This window comes from Cyrtonyx montezumae, unplaced genomic scaffold, assembly GCF_038088225.1.
Source record: "Cyrtonyx montezumae isolate F1298 unplaced genomic scaffold, pur_monq_1.0 scaffold_16, whole genome shotgun sequence".
Lineage (NCBI taxonomy): Eukaryota > Metazoa > Chordata > Aves > Galliformes > Odontophoridae > Cyrtonyx > Cyrtonyx montezumae.
Window position 1 is genome coordinate 11,615,380 of NW_027071892.1, and position 14,386 is coordinate 11,629,765.

Consider the following 14,386-nt stretch of genomic DNA (forward strand, 5'->3'; position numbering starts at 1 on the left):
CCCATTGCATGGAACATCCCTGTCCCATGTGTCCCGTGGTGGGGGGGTGAAGCTGCATTTGGAGGGGGTAGTGCAGGGTTAATTCATGCCTTGAATTAGGTAGCACGCAGATGCCCCTCTGCTGCAGGGATTCAGTGGTCGCTTGGATGCCAAAAGGAGCTTCAAGGCATGATTTGGAACTGATGGAAAATGATGTCCTCCAGGAAATTTTTAACTGCTTTGGCTCGGTGGAGCTGTGTGCGATTGATTTTTCCTGGAAACAACCTTACAAATATACCCTGCTCAAGGAGATGTCTGTGGCACGTGGAGATGGTCCCCCTTCCTCCCACCACCCTTGTCACAGCATCAGGAGGGACAGGCTGTGCTGGGGACATTTGTGCTCTCCTTCTCCAGGTACTGCTGTCCCTATGTCCCCTTCCTTGTCCCTCACCCTCTAGACTGAAGGCACCCTTGTTATAGAACCATTAAGGCTGGAGAAGACCTCCAAGATCACCAAGTCCAATCCAACCTGTCTCTGCCATGATACCAAACCGTGTCCCTCAGTGCCACATCTCCATGGTTCTTCATTGCCTCCAGGGATGGTGACCCCACTGCCTCTCTGGCACAGGGTGGGCACACTGCTGGCCAGCTGCTCACGGACCTCGGGTGTGTATCAGCACCTCACCAACCAACCATTGGGACTGGGGGGTGATGGAGGAGATGGGAAGGGATGGAGGTTTCGGATGGAGGCTCGTGGGTCCCCACCCCTGCACACCCCACTGTGACAGCTAGAGCAGACCCATCAGCCCTGTAGGGAGCCATGGGACAGAATGAACAAAATCATTCCAATAAAGTAAATAAAAGTAAAGCCAAAGCTGAGCAGACCCATGGGGAAGGGAGGGGGGGTGAGGTGGGGTGGTTGCTGGAGGGGCAGGCGGGGGCATCCCAAAAGCGACCCTCTGTCACCACCACGCTCGCTGCTCCCTCCATCCCCACCCCGCCCCCCGCTTTAATTACATTTTCAATTCAAATCTGCTGCTATTTGATCTGCCGGGGGTGTGTGTCTATGCGCGGGGGGTATTTTTAGCTGTGCTTAAAGCTGCCTGTGTGGATAAGAGAGATTGTGCAGGTTGCCGCGACCAGGCGGAGCGGGACGGGATTTGTTCCCCCCTCCTCTTCTCCTCCCCATCTTTGCCCATTTGCTGGCTGTGAGCGGGGCTGGCTGCCTCTCCAGCTGCCTCCCATTCGGTCCTTTGTTTTTCCTTGGATTCTTCTCTTGTGCAACAGGGGGGCGAGGCTGCCCTCTGCTTCTCCTCCTTCCCCGGCATTTCAGCCCCGACGGAACCCATGAAGTCGCTGCGGGTCCCCAGGGCATCGCCACCCTTGTGGGGTTCGGGGACTCCTGGGCTCCTCACCCCACACTGAACCGCCCGTGGCCGCGTGCTGGGACGCCCCATGGCACCGCCGCGATGTTGGCGTCCGGAGCCCTGGATTTCCAGAAGACGCGCTACGCCAGGTAAAGCCCTCGGTGCGGTGTCTGCTTTGCTTTGTGCCCCAGCTCCTCGGAACAAACCAGAGCCCACAACGAGAGACCTTCAAAAGGCGCTGAGTGCCTCAAAGCGCAGGGCAGATGCAGGCTGTTCCCCTCACCTGCAGGCACACGTTGTCTTTCGGGGTAAGGATGCCTGTTCCTTTTTGCATCCGTAAGGGATTCAAAGCATTGCTCCATGTAGCAGGGATGGGGTTTGCTGCCATTCAGACCTACCAACCCCATATGCCACCAGCCTAAGGCATGTGGACCAAATAGGTGCTCGAAGTGGTGCTGGGTCTAAGGACTGGTCCTGGATTTCCCCACTGGGTTTTACTCTGCTCTCCTCCTGCTGCTGGGGGACCGGGAGCCCAGCTCTTAGCTGCCACAGACCTACTGCTGGATGCTGACTCCCATGGGGGTTACTGGCTTATGGGGTACCTAAGGGCCATGTAATGCCTGGCCAGGATAGTGGGGATGTCCCAGGACAGACTTTGTCCTCAGCTCCCTGTCTGGACAGAGCCCCATGGGTACTGGAGTCCCTGGGGGTACCAAGGTCTGCTTCTGCCCTGACAAACTCGTGGTGGTGCTGCTAGGGACAGATATTCCTCCAAAAAAGAGACGGAAAAGAAGGATGATGGTGTTCTTGCTCCAAGCAGGAGCATCCCTGATCGCCTTCAATGGGTTGAGATGCAGAGGCTGGCAATGTTGTGCACCTGACCCAAAGCTCCTCCAGAGAACAGAATTTAAACATTTTTTTTTCCCAGCCAGCCTGCAATGGGCCACTGGAAAATGGAGCCAAACCAAGTTCATTGCACCCAGAACAGGGAGAAAACAGTGCATTTGTTCCATGGCAGCTGTGCTTTGGGGGTTGGAAGCAAAGCTGAGCTTCTCCAACACCCCCCAACCCCCCCACGCCCATCTGCTGTCTTGATCTCCCTCAAAATCAGCATCCTTAAAGCTTTCTGTGGTCCTTATGGAAACAGCTTGTTAAATGTGTGTGCTGGAGAGGACATTGCACAAGAATGGGGCTGCAGGGCATGGGAAGGATCAGACCCTTGGGGTATTTTCAATCCATCACTGGGTGCAAGAGTCTGGAAGGGGGGCGGGGTGAGATAAATGCTCCCCCAGCTCTCACCCCATGACATAGTGATGTGGTCACCAGCACGTGATGCTCACCCAGAGCTCCCTATGTCGCCACAAAGATCCTCTTACCCCAGTGCTTAAAAATAGCCAGTCGCTAATCCCTGTCCCCCTGGGCTCCATATAGCAGCTCTTCTCTCCTTATAAACACTCATCCCACATGTCAAAGATACCTGGAAGCTACTCCTTCTCTCATGCCAGGAGCTCCCCCAGCTCCACTGGGCTGTGGGTGATGGGACCAGTGAGAGTGGGAGTTGCAGCAGCGCTGTTCTTCAGGGCATCATCAGCATCTTGCCAGGTCTTCTCAGAGTGTGAAGAACTCTTGGTTCCTTAGAAAATATAGCAGAAAGTTTCCTTTGTGATGGAAAAGCCTGGAACAGCTCCATTTTTAATGTCTTTTATCTAATTTTGAGCGAGGACTGAGAAAGGAGGAACTTGGCCATCAATACACCTGCCAGCAGGAATAAATAAAACACAGCGACCTGTTGGGTGGGAGCTGCAGTGGTTTTAACAGAGATGAAAGCCTGTGGGATCAATGCAGGAGCAACCTGAAAACCACAAGGAGAAAACCCAGGGCTGGAGGGCACTGAGTGCTCTCAGGTGGGCTTTGGGGACAGAGCACTGCACTGGAAAGAAGAAAAGCAAAGGAGGGTGTCCCCATTTCCCATCAGAGCAATGGATCAGGGTGGTCACATCATCCCTGAAACTCATCGGGGCCAGGTCACAGGCCAGTAAGCGATCCCTCCCTCACCTCGTGCTGCTTTGGCTCACTTTTCACTGTGGGCTCTGATGGGTGCCTGTTTGCAACTGCAGTTCAGCTCTGGTCTCCCTGCAGGCACGTAAATGCTTCCCAGAGTTGGGCCATCAGGAACCGTAATTGAAAGGAAATATAATTACAGTGGCTGCATCTGGCCAGGTCCTGCAGCTCCAGAGCAGAGGAGGTGAGGGCACTGCTGGGGCTGCAGTCTGCACTGAATCACCATAATTAAATGGTAGAGGCTCAGGATTTGATTTGCCCACAGAAGAGGCCCCACGTCTCATTGTATATGCTTACCTTGCCCTGGACAGTGAAGCAGCAGCCAGGAGAGTCCTCATGACAAGAGTGTCCATAGGTGCCTGCTCCAGGCTTCCCCTTGTCTGCATGAGGTGCAGAAGGCGAGCATTGCCACAAACACCAGCACCAGGGAATGGAGCAAAAGGTCTGGGGAGAACTTCCTCACTGCACACTTACACACTGAGCAAGGAGACATGGACTGACCCCATCCTGTGCATCTCTGGGAGCCATCAGTGCAGGAGGCAGAGAAAGCACTGGGGTGTTCAGACCTCAAATGCACAAAGATTCAGCCTAGGCAGAGCTATTGCCCTGGGAGCATTTTCCCCGTTTGCTCTGTAAAGAAGCCACAAGCAGCCCTCATTTGCTCCCACACACACAGAGCTGTTTTTCAAGATCTCTGCTTCCTCCGCAGCTTGTATGACAGAGCAGTGAGAAGAGGAATGCTTTTGGCATTGGGATGGCAGCTCAAGACATTGGCTCAGTTTAGGAGCAGTTTGACTCAGATGCTCCCTGAAGTCAGTACTGATAGGACAGAGTGCAGTTGTTGCATCCAGGTGCTTGGAAGGCAGTGAGCACTCACATCATTCTCAGCCTAGCTGTCTGGAAATGGGGACATCCCCCCAAATCACCCATCTCCCTCCTTTGGGAGGGGTCAGGGAAGCAGGTAGGAATTGCTGCGTGGGCAGCAACAGGCCCCATAGGCAGCCAAGCCCCATGCTGTTGGAGAAGGGCAGTCTCTTTGCCAGCTGGGAAATGGATGCACAGTGTCCCTCCTCCAGCTGGTGTTGGATGTCAGCCTGATGTGATTCCTTGGCACAGCTCACCCTGACCCGTTCCGTGAGATAGCAGCCAGAGCAACACGTGGAGCACAAGGCACTGCCCAGCGTGGCTGACTGCTGTACAGGAGACGTGGGCTCTGCAGGACTCAGGAACCCTTTGGAACTTTCTAGGTGAAACCAAACCTTGAACCTCAACACTTTCACATAGTTTTCATAACCTTGAGTCAGGTGGGCTCTGTGTGATGTCTCCTGGTAAGGCCAAATACCATGAACATCAGAGTGCTTGCTTCAGACACCAATGAGCAGAGTGGTCCTGAGTTTCAGGAAAGCTGGGGTCCAAAGCTGTGCTCCTGCACTGTGCTTTGATGCAGATGGTACTGTGTGAAACCATTCCATGTGCTCTCTTGGCTGGTGAAATGGTTCAGCCAGGCAGGACATACGCAGAATCTGTCCCACCAACCTCTGTGCTCAGGCTGATGCAGGCAAGGCAACGAGAAGCATGCCCAATGCCTTTCCCAACAAGCCAGTAGTGAATAAAGGGGAGTTTTCAGCCCTGGAAGCAGTCCTGCCAACAGCCACTGAACACCTGGGAGATCAGAGTTATATTGTGACTAATCAGGGCTCGCCAATACCGAATGAAACGAGAAGTCCCAGCTCAGAAAGTAATTTGGGAAACACTCACCAATCCCATCTGCTATGAATAAACAGCATCTCTGCTGTGTCTGCAGGGTCATGAGTTGCCTCAGAAGAGCTGGAGATGCTGTCCGTATGGAGAGCAGAAAGCTGCCGGAGAGAAAAATAAGTATCCATACCTAGAGGAGCACCATATGTTCTGTAGGAGCACACATGGGAGCGGAGGATCCGAAGGGGCACATGCCTGCGTGGGCAGCTCCACAGATGGCAGTGCCAGGCAGCATCAGCTTCTGCATTTTTGCTTCTCTGTGGAGAATGTAAGCCCCTCTCTGCACCTTCACGTGCAGCACACTGAGCTAATTGTGAGCTGCAAAGGAGCTCAGGGGGATGGAGCCTCTTACAGGGACTGCAGCAGACTGGAGCCTTACCAGATTATGGGACAGAAGCAGAGTGCACACCAAGCCCCAGCTTATAGGGGTGCTGCAGCAGCACATGCGTGAGCACAAGCCCAGGGATCAAACCTGGCATCAGCACAGGGTGTGCTGCCTTCAGCCTCATTAGGACAATCACAGGCCATGCACAGAGAGGGTATGGGGTGGTCTGTCCTGCAGGGCCACATCTGCTCCATCGCTGTCACTGCATGCATCAAGACACACACATGCTCCTGAGCCTTGCTCTACCAAGGAGCACCCAGAAAGGTCTTACCACCGCATCAGCACCCAGCAAAGGCTGCTGCTTTCTCCATCCATCCTCTCTGCAGGATGCCACCATCAGGGTGCAATCCTTTCTCCTAGGGCAAGAGAGACAACAAAGCAGCTCCCACCTGCAAAGGCACTGAACCCTGAGCCAGCTCTGCCCTTTTATAAACCATTCACAGGTGAACCTCACAGCCATCATCAGCTGCTCAGGGTCATTCCCATGACCTGCCAGCACCCAGCACTGACTGTTGGTGGGCAGGGGATGTGCTGGTGGCTGTCACAGCCATGGCAATGTGCCCAGGTCCTTAACGCAGAGATGCCTGAGATGTGGACTGTATACAGTTTGACACAGAGCAGTGTTGGACACTCCTGTGCTCCTCTGTGAGCTGTCCCAAGGAATCATTTAACTGAACCCTGTCTTCACTTTCTTCTCCCCCAGCTCTGGCAAAGTGAGAGCCAGGAAGAGCTGTGTGATTTTTTGAGCTCAGAACTTTGTTTTTGGACAGAAGTCTTAAAAAAAAAATACAAACACAGAGCCCCACAACTACAAAACAAGCAAGAAAAAAAAACCCACAAAAAAACAGAGTGGGAGAAAGAGAAGGAGAAAGGAGCAAGCCTGGGAAGCCGGCTATGTGCTCTGACCCGGCTGCTGGGGACAAGGAGCTCTTTGTTCCTCGGGGCTGAGCCGGGTGCTTGGGCTCTTTTCAGTCTCCCTATCTGGGCAAGGGGCCCAGGGAGGGCAGGCACAGCCCTGGGGCTGCAGCAGTAACCCACATTTGGTCCCCACCAATTCTGGGAGAAAAAAGATTCTGGGTGCCCTGAGGGTCGTGCTAAGCCCCGGGGTCCTCTGCTTCTCATGCACTGTCCCTAGGAAGAGAACAGGCTCATGTTCCCGTCACAGAGGTTTTAAACTTCTCTGTGCCTTTTGGGCTTTGCTGTCACACAGTGCTTGCTGAAATGCTCTGTCCAAAGGGCTGGATGGGGGTGGGCAGGGGCTGTGGGAACTGACCTCCCCTCTCTGCCCCTCACAGCCATCGTTACGGGGTTGGGATGGAGCAGCAGCCAGTGCATGGCTCTGTTAGAAAAAAAAATAAATGCAAGGAAAGGCTGTGTGCATGTTACCCCAGCAACTGAGACGTCACGCGGGACGTCTGGGCCTGCAGCCCCACTGCTCCTGGTTATGAAAAGGGAAAAGAGAAAGAGAAGCAGAAAGCGAGGGGGACGTGGGGACAGTCTCCTGGCAACGTGGGGCAGCAGTGGCCTCCTGCAGTGGGGGATGTGCCTGGGGCATGGGGAGCATGGCCAGCCCTGGAGACCCTGGTGGGATGAGGGGAACTGGGGTCCCCAGGATGGAGGTGGCACCCCTGGGGTGGAGGTGGCAGTCCCAGGGATGTTCTCTTGCATCCTGGCTGTGGGCAGCATTGGTTTCCTTAGGGTATAATTTACATTGCAAGCAACATTCCCTCTATTTGCAGAGTGCACGGAGCTGAACCCCACTGTTTCTCTCCCTTAGGGTCACCCCCAGTCCTGCAGCAAGGTCCTGCTGCCCCAAAGCCCCTGGCTGGGCACAGCTGTGCTGTGAAATGCATTGCAGATGGTGCAGGGCCTGGAGCAAACAGGGTCAGGGAGCAATTGGATCAGCTCCTGCCCCTGCACTCAGCTGTCATGGTCTGCTCCACCACAGAAAGCATCTTTAAAGCACTGATTACTAGGGGCAGACAGGGAAAGATCACAGTTTGCCCATTTCTTATTCCCTTTCTTTTTCCCTTCATCTACGCCCACCCTGTTGGAGCAGGGTGCAGAGCACGGCTGCTTTCAGGGATGCACATTTAATTTGCTCCCAGTACAGCATCACCTATCTGGCAGTGGGCTGCTGGCACAGCTCCTTATTGCTCTGTGTGCATTGATCTGGCAGAGGAAATCAATATGATCCTCCACATGCCAGGAGCAATCTGATACTTCAGACAAAGAGAAACAGAAAGGAAAAAAAAAAGAGAAAAGTTTCCAAGGGAGCATAGCGGGGCTTCCCCAGCTGCAATCAGCACTGGGACGTGTGGTGGCTATGAGGTGGGTGAAGGTGGTACCCAGAGGCACTGCCCTCCAAAAGGACTTTCCCAATTCTCCTGACTCTTGGTGTTTCTCTCCCTGCTCCATTGCAGGTTTATGAATCACCGTGTCCCCTCCAACTGCAGGTATCAGCCTACAGAGTACGAGCATGCAGCCAACTGTGCCACACACGCGGTGAGTCCGTGTCCCCTCCTGGGGTGAGGGACAGTGCCCGGCCCTGGGGGTCACCTAAAAGCATCAGCGATCAACCCTGCAGCCCATGAAGGTCTTGGGATTGGGATGAGCAGCTGTGGCTGGTGCCCCAGGGATGCTCTCCTTCCTGCTCCAGCCCCAGCATGTGATGGCCCTTTAGGATGGCCCTCAGCAGAGCAGGAATATTTGGCAAAAACATGGCTCCCCTAAAAAGAGAATTTTCACACCAGGAGCAGTGGCATGGCTGACCCTATAATGGTGGGAGTGAGTTCCCTGGGGAGCTGTTGGCTCCTGCTCCAAGCCCATGGCATGGCCAAGAGGTGTTGGTCTTCCTCATGCCCTCCTCCTCCTCCCTGCCTCTGCCTGCTTGCCTTCTGAGATATGAAGTGAAAATACACCTGAAACCAAGGGTTGGGACCATAGATCAGCTGCTCAGTGGAAATGCAAGTTGTGACCAGTGGGCTTCTTCTCTTCCCAGTTCTGGATCCTGCCCAGCATCCTTGGCAGCTCCATCCTCTACATCCTCTCTGATGACCGGTGGGAGACCATCTCAGCCTGGATCTATGGCTTTGGGTTGTCCAGCCTCTTCATCGTCTCCACCATCTTCCACACCATCTCTTGGAAGAAGAGGCACCTCAGGTACCAGCTCTGCCTGCTGGGGGCTTGGTCCCATGTTTGTATTTGTAGCACAGCCCAAATCCTCTTGGTCAAAGCTTTTTTCCCGAGCTATGCCAATGGGAAAAAGCATTTTTTTTTCCTTTTATTTTTGCAAATGCATCCATTTTTGCAGAGCACAGTGCCACAGGCTCTGACCCCATCTGTCTGTCCGTCCTGCAGGACTGTGGAGCACTGCTTGCACATGTTCGATAGGATGGTGATCTACTTCTTCATCGCAGCATCGTATGCTCCATGGTGAGTGCCTGGCGTGCCCAGCCCTACCAGAGGGCAAAAACCAGCCCAGAAGTAATGGTCAGGGATCACACTTTTCACTAAAACTTCCCATTCTCTGCATCTCAACCACTTTCGGCTGTTTTGGGTTGGAAGGGCAGCATTTCTCTGGCACCTCCTGCCTGCAGGAGGGCTGTGGTACAGCAGGAGGTTGGGGTGCAGCAAAAGGATTGGGGTCCCCCTCACCACAGCTCTGGGTCTTGCAGGCTGAACCTACGGGAGCTGGGGCCCTGGGCCTCCCACATGCGCTGGATCATCTGGATCATGGCATCTGTCGGCACCGTCTACGTGTTCTTCTTCCATGAACGGTCAGTGCCTTTACCCAGCCCAGGTCTGCCTTCCTTCCCCGAGTGCCCCAATGCAACAGTCAAGCTGCAGGAGGGGCCAAAGGTGGAGACAGACGGACAGGCAGACAGACAGACAGACATGGGGTCCCTGGGCAGCCTCCTGGGCAGGAGGACCACATCCTCACCGCGTACGCTGTGTTTTTAGGAGGCTGCAGCTCTATGGCAGGGACGTGGGAGTGAGGATGCGCTGTCGTGAGAGGGTTCTTCCACAGGGTGGCACCAAATAGAAAGCATAAAGTCCCCAAAGCCTTCCCAGAGCACTCAGACACGAGAACTGCTGTGGTGGCACCTACAGGTGGATGAGATATAAATGTAAAATCCGACCCTGCCTCCAAGCAGCTTCTCCTTTGGCTGCAGGTACAAGCTGGTGGAGCTGGTGTGCTATGTGATCATGGGCTTCTTCCCTGCCTTGGTCATCCTCTCCATGGTAAGCTACACTGGGAAGCACATGGGCTCAGCACAAAGGACATGTCCAGTGGGGCTGGGATGCTCCAGATGGTTGGCATGGTCCACCCCAGAGGCGACTGGTGATGGATGAGGGTATCACCAAAGATGAGATGGTTTGGTTGTGATGCTGGTGCCCTGCAGTTATCATGTGTACTCACGGGCATCTTCAAAGGAGCTGCTCTCCACAATGTTGTGTTGAGAGCAGCCCAGTAAAGCTGCTGGCCATAAGGAAGGTGTGGTGTAGGACAAGGCTCTGACACGTTGCTGGTGGTGACCACGCTGTCCCCGTGCTTTTCTCGCAGCCCAACAGGGATGGCCTCCCGGAGCTGGTGGCCGGGGGGATGTCCTACTGCCTGGGCATGGTCTTCTTCAAAAGTGATGGCCGCATCCCCTTCGCCCACGCCATCTGGCACCTCTTCGTGGCCATTGGAGCTGGCATCCATTACTATGCCATTTGGAGGTACCTCTACACACCTGGTGCTCTGGAGGCCAAGAAGTCCCGATAGACGCCTTAAGGACACTTCACATCAACGGGGACACGGGGATGTGGGAAGGGAGCAGGATGGGGAGCCCGGGTCATGGGCTCACCCCAAAGCCACCCGCTGCTCCCTGCATGATTTTGATTTTACACAGATTTTTCTTATTTAACCTTGAGAACTGTATATTTTTTTAGACGTTTTCATAATAATGTGACTGCCTGAGGGGCTGCGGGCAATAGGGGAACTTCGCTCCCCCTGCTAACCCCAAGCATCCCATGGAGGCCCTGTCCCCACACCCCTTGGCTAGTGACACCCTGGGGACCTGCAGCAAGCACACAGCCATCCCAACCCGCAGGGGCAGAGTGGAGCCCCTTTAAAGAAAACCTGAGTGGAATGCTCATTGGCACCTCTGCTTGGCTCATAAATGGTCAGAAGCCATTTCAGCATCAGCCTTCCCCTCCCATGCTCCTGACAGGAAGGTCCTGAGTCAACAAAGCCTTACATGCCATTGAAACTTGAATCTCTTCCAGTGTTCCCCAGACTCCAGAGCACCAGAAAACCCTTTCTCCAAGCCAGTATTAAGCACACAACTCAGTGTGTTCCCCCTAGACAGGTGCTTGGAGCCCTCCCAGCTGTTTTCTCCTTGGGTCTCTTGGTTCCCTCACTGCTCTTGGTGCTGTCTGACTGCATTTGGGCTGCCCTGACACTGGAGCTTGAAGTGCTCAGGCTAAGCCTTGGTTTCATTGTGCCAGAGAGAGTCCTGGTAGTGGCTCCACACGGCTGTGCCATTTTGCTGCAAATTACCAAAGAGAAGGTGTCCAGATGCTCTTCCCCTCCTGGCATGGTGGCTGTGGTCTCCTTGTAGGCAAAAAAAACCCCTTTTCCATAGGCAGAGGGTTCCAAGAAGGGGCTGTGCCCTGTGTCCCAGCCTGGCACAGAGCTGCTGTGATGTCCCAGTGCAGCCTTCGGGCTGGGGGGGCTCTCGGGGTGATAGGAGGTCTTGGAGACAGGAGCTGATGGACCTGGTGAGGTTTCTGCCATCACATCCCCCAGTTTCCAGCCCTCACTCCTTTGCCCCAAACTTCTCAGCCATGTGGGAGAGTGAGGAAGGAAGAGCTGAGCAGTTTGCAGATGAGCAGTTTATGGAGCAAACTTGGGATCAGCATAGAAGGGCTGAGACTGTGAGCTAACATTTTTGCTGTCTGGCAAGTCACTACTCAATTCCGTGCCTCAGTTTCCCCACCTGTAAATTGAGGGTGCAGACAGAGACCAACCTCACAGGGCACGGTTTGGGTTCTGTGAAGCACGTGAAGGATGGCTGGTCATTCACAGACACTGTGCTCCATCTGTCACTGAGTTTGTCACCATTGGCACACGGTGACTCTGAGCTGAGTGCTCTCGTCCCATGGGGAAGCCACGCCAAGGACCAGCCCCATTGTAACATCCCCTGGCAAAAGCTGCCCATGGGGTTCTGCCCCCAGGCTTTGTCCCACACCTTTAATCTTGGAAGCATGCTGGGGATGTGCAGCCCAGAAGGACCTTTCTGAGGCCACCACAGAGTGCACCAAGGACAGCACCTGTCCCCATGCAACCTCCCCTACACGAGCCCTTTCCTTGTACAGAGAGGCAGGACGCACAACGTGCTATCTGATTGTCAGCCTATTTTGTACTAATTTTAAATGATTCATAATGTCTGTGAAGGCTCTGCCTTTTTAGCATCTTGTATTTTTCACCATCCGTTCTTGGTCAAGCAGTATTTTATATTTAACACAGTACTGGATCGACTTAAAAGCAAACCTAAGGAAGATAACACTAGCAAATGTTGTTTCCTGTGGAGTAGGGTTGAAATAAAAACTCAAGATACCTCACTATTGCCTGCGTGTTAAGTCAGAGTTTCCCAAAACATATGGAAATGAACCCATTTTTGGTCCAGCTTGCCACGAATAGCATCACTCAGCGGCGAGAGCAGTGAGAGCAGCGATGGAGCGCTGAGCACTGACACACCTCGGCGCACAGATGGACCCGGCATCCCCTGAGCTCGGCCCGCTTAGGAAGGGACAAAGTCGCTCAGCTGAGTCGGGACCCCAAAGGGAACATCCCCCCAACCCCCCCCGCGTCACCACCAGCTCCTGCGGGCACACTTCGGACGTTGCCCTCTCCCTCGCATCTCCCCGCTGTCCCCGCGCTCCCCCGGGGCTGTGACGCCGCCAAGCTTGTCCCCAAACCTGACCCCATCACCCACCCGCCCGGGGACGCTGCTCGGGGCGCTGTTGGGGCAGCGGGGGCCGCGGGGGGGCGCCGCGGGGCCGTTCCGTTCCGTTCCGTTCCGCTCCGCCCCGGCCCCGCACGCACCGCTCCGCACCGCACCGCACCGCCGGGGCTGCTCTGGGTGAGTACCTTCCTCGGGGGGTGGGGGGGGCAGCGGGACGGCACGGCGCCTTGCTTCTTTATGAGCATTATTTGTGTTTTATTTCATCAGTATTTTTTTTTTTGGGGGGTGGGGGGGGTCTGGCACCGGCGGGACACCCTACCCCCGTCCCTCCGCACAGACGCGGGCACCTCGCTGGTCTCCGCTGTTGTGACCGGGATGGAGACGCCGGGACCCCGCTGCGATGGGGCAGTTCGGATGCCGCCTTCGGGAGAGGAGGGCAGGCGAGAGTCGAGGCTTGCCTGGTTGCCACTGGAGACCAAACCTGCCCTGCGAGCCGCGCCGGGCACGGGAGGGCTGCACATAGGACGCGGCACCTTGGCACCCTCACCCTAACACACACCCTATGGGACCCCTCTCCCCTTTGAGCCCTCTGTCCCACTGCCTGCCCCCGCGGGATCCATCCCCTGCCTGCCCTTTGGGAACTTTCTCCCTTCACCATGACCTACGGGATCCTGCCCCTGTTGGGGTTGCCCTCGTTGGTGTTGCACACCCATTACTGTGCCTGCTCGCAGATGCTTGGCACCGTGGTGGCATCCCAAAGCCTCGGCAGAGAGTCTGGGGATGCTGCACGTCGTGGCAGGCTGGAGAGGTTTCTTGCTGAGTTATAACTTTAGCACAGAAAACTCAGGGGAGGTTGCTACTTGCTGGGGAAGTGCTTATTTTCTGAGCTCTCCAGGATCAGTTAATTATCACAAGGAAAAAGAATATATTGCTAAGGTCTCATAATTAGGCTGCCTGCTGCGGCTCGGCTGCTTGGAAAGGAATGGAAAGCAAAAGCTCTTTGTGAAATGTTTTTTGGGTGTGCGTGTGAATGGAGCTGCACAGGCAGAAGGCGGTCACTGGGACTTGGTGCACGTTGGTGGCTCGAAAGACCTTCAGAAAGAGGATAAAAATCAAAAGCAAGGAAAAAAAAAAAAAAAAAAAGCCTCCTCCTGCAGGTCCCAAATCACTGTGATCTGGTTGTGAAGGTGTCGTTGCCTTTAGGAACAGGACGGCTGTTAGCTGTCCCGGTGGGGCAGCCCTGGGTTGGGGTCTGAGTGCCATCATGGAGTGGTGCTGCTAATAATAACGCTGTAAGGAGTTTACCCGCGCTGATCCGGCTCTAGACAGCAGTGGGCTGGAGCTGACATTACCAGCCTGGCCCCAGATTAGACAGATAAAAGCTCACACAATAACGAGCCGGGCTGCAAAACAGAGATTGGGTCCTGCGTTTTGGGGAGGGGGTGCAGGGATTCTCCAGGGAGGGTTTGGGCAGCAGCACTGGGCTGCAGGGAGGGGATCTGCAGAGGTTTGCAGGCAGGCAGTGCACGCCAGCACCGGGCTGTTCTCATTTCCTCTGCTCTCTGAGTTCTAATTTGTTCCACATTGCAGTGCTGGGGCGGCCTCTCCCTCCCCACAGCATCCAGGCAGGCTGCAGCCGTTCCCACTGTACTGGGGCTGCAAGTCAGCGTGGTTTCCATTAAAAAACAAAAACAAAACAAAAAAAGCAGGAAAAAAAAAAAAAGAAGATTTTCAAACAGGGCTCTGGGCAAACAGCCTTTCTGAGATGGTCACAGCTGGAACCACACCACACATCCACGCTGCTCACACGTGGGCAGTGCCGTGCAGAGCTGAGCTGGGATGAGCCCTGGGGACATCGCTGCTGATGGCAAAGTGCTGTA

General features: G+C 54.8%; 1 protein-coding gene across 1 annotated transcript; it reads left to right on the forward strand.

The window, feature by feature from the left end:
* The first annotated feature begins 1,098 nt into the window (after nucleotides 1-1,098).
* On the forward strand, nucleotides 1,099-11,346 carry MMD2 (monocyte to macrophage differentiation associated 2). Its single transcript, XM_065732923.1, has 7 exons — nucleotides 1,099-1,495; nucleotides 7,974-8,055; nucleotides 8,552-8,712; nucleotides 8,911-8,985; nucleotides 9,228-9,329; nucleotides 9,726-9,795; nucleotides 10,118-11,346. Exons 1-7 carry the CDS (start codon nucleotides 1,449-1,451, stop codon nucleotides 10,319-10,321), a joined length of 741 nt encoding a protein of 246 aa, XP_065588995.1. The 5' UTR covers nucleotides 1,099-1,448; the 3' UTR covers nucleotides 10,322-11,346.
* The last annotated feature ends 3,040 nt before the right edge of the window (nucleotides 11,347-14,386 follow it).

Bases quoted from the DNA above. Each gene is read 5' to 3' on its own strand.
- MMD2 (XM_065732923.1), top strand. From the start codon at position 1,449: ATGTTGGCGTCCGGAGCCCTGGATTTCCAGAAGACGCGCTACGCCAG. The intron at 8,056-8,551 runs GTGAGTCCGTGT...TTCTCTTCCCAG, and splicing joins CCAACTGTGCCACACACGCG to TTCTGGATCCTGCCCAGCAT. The intron at 9,330-9,725 runs GTCAGTGCCTTT...CTTTGGCTGCAG, and splicing joins GTGTTCTTCTTCCATGAACG to GTACAAGCTGGTGGAGCTGG.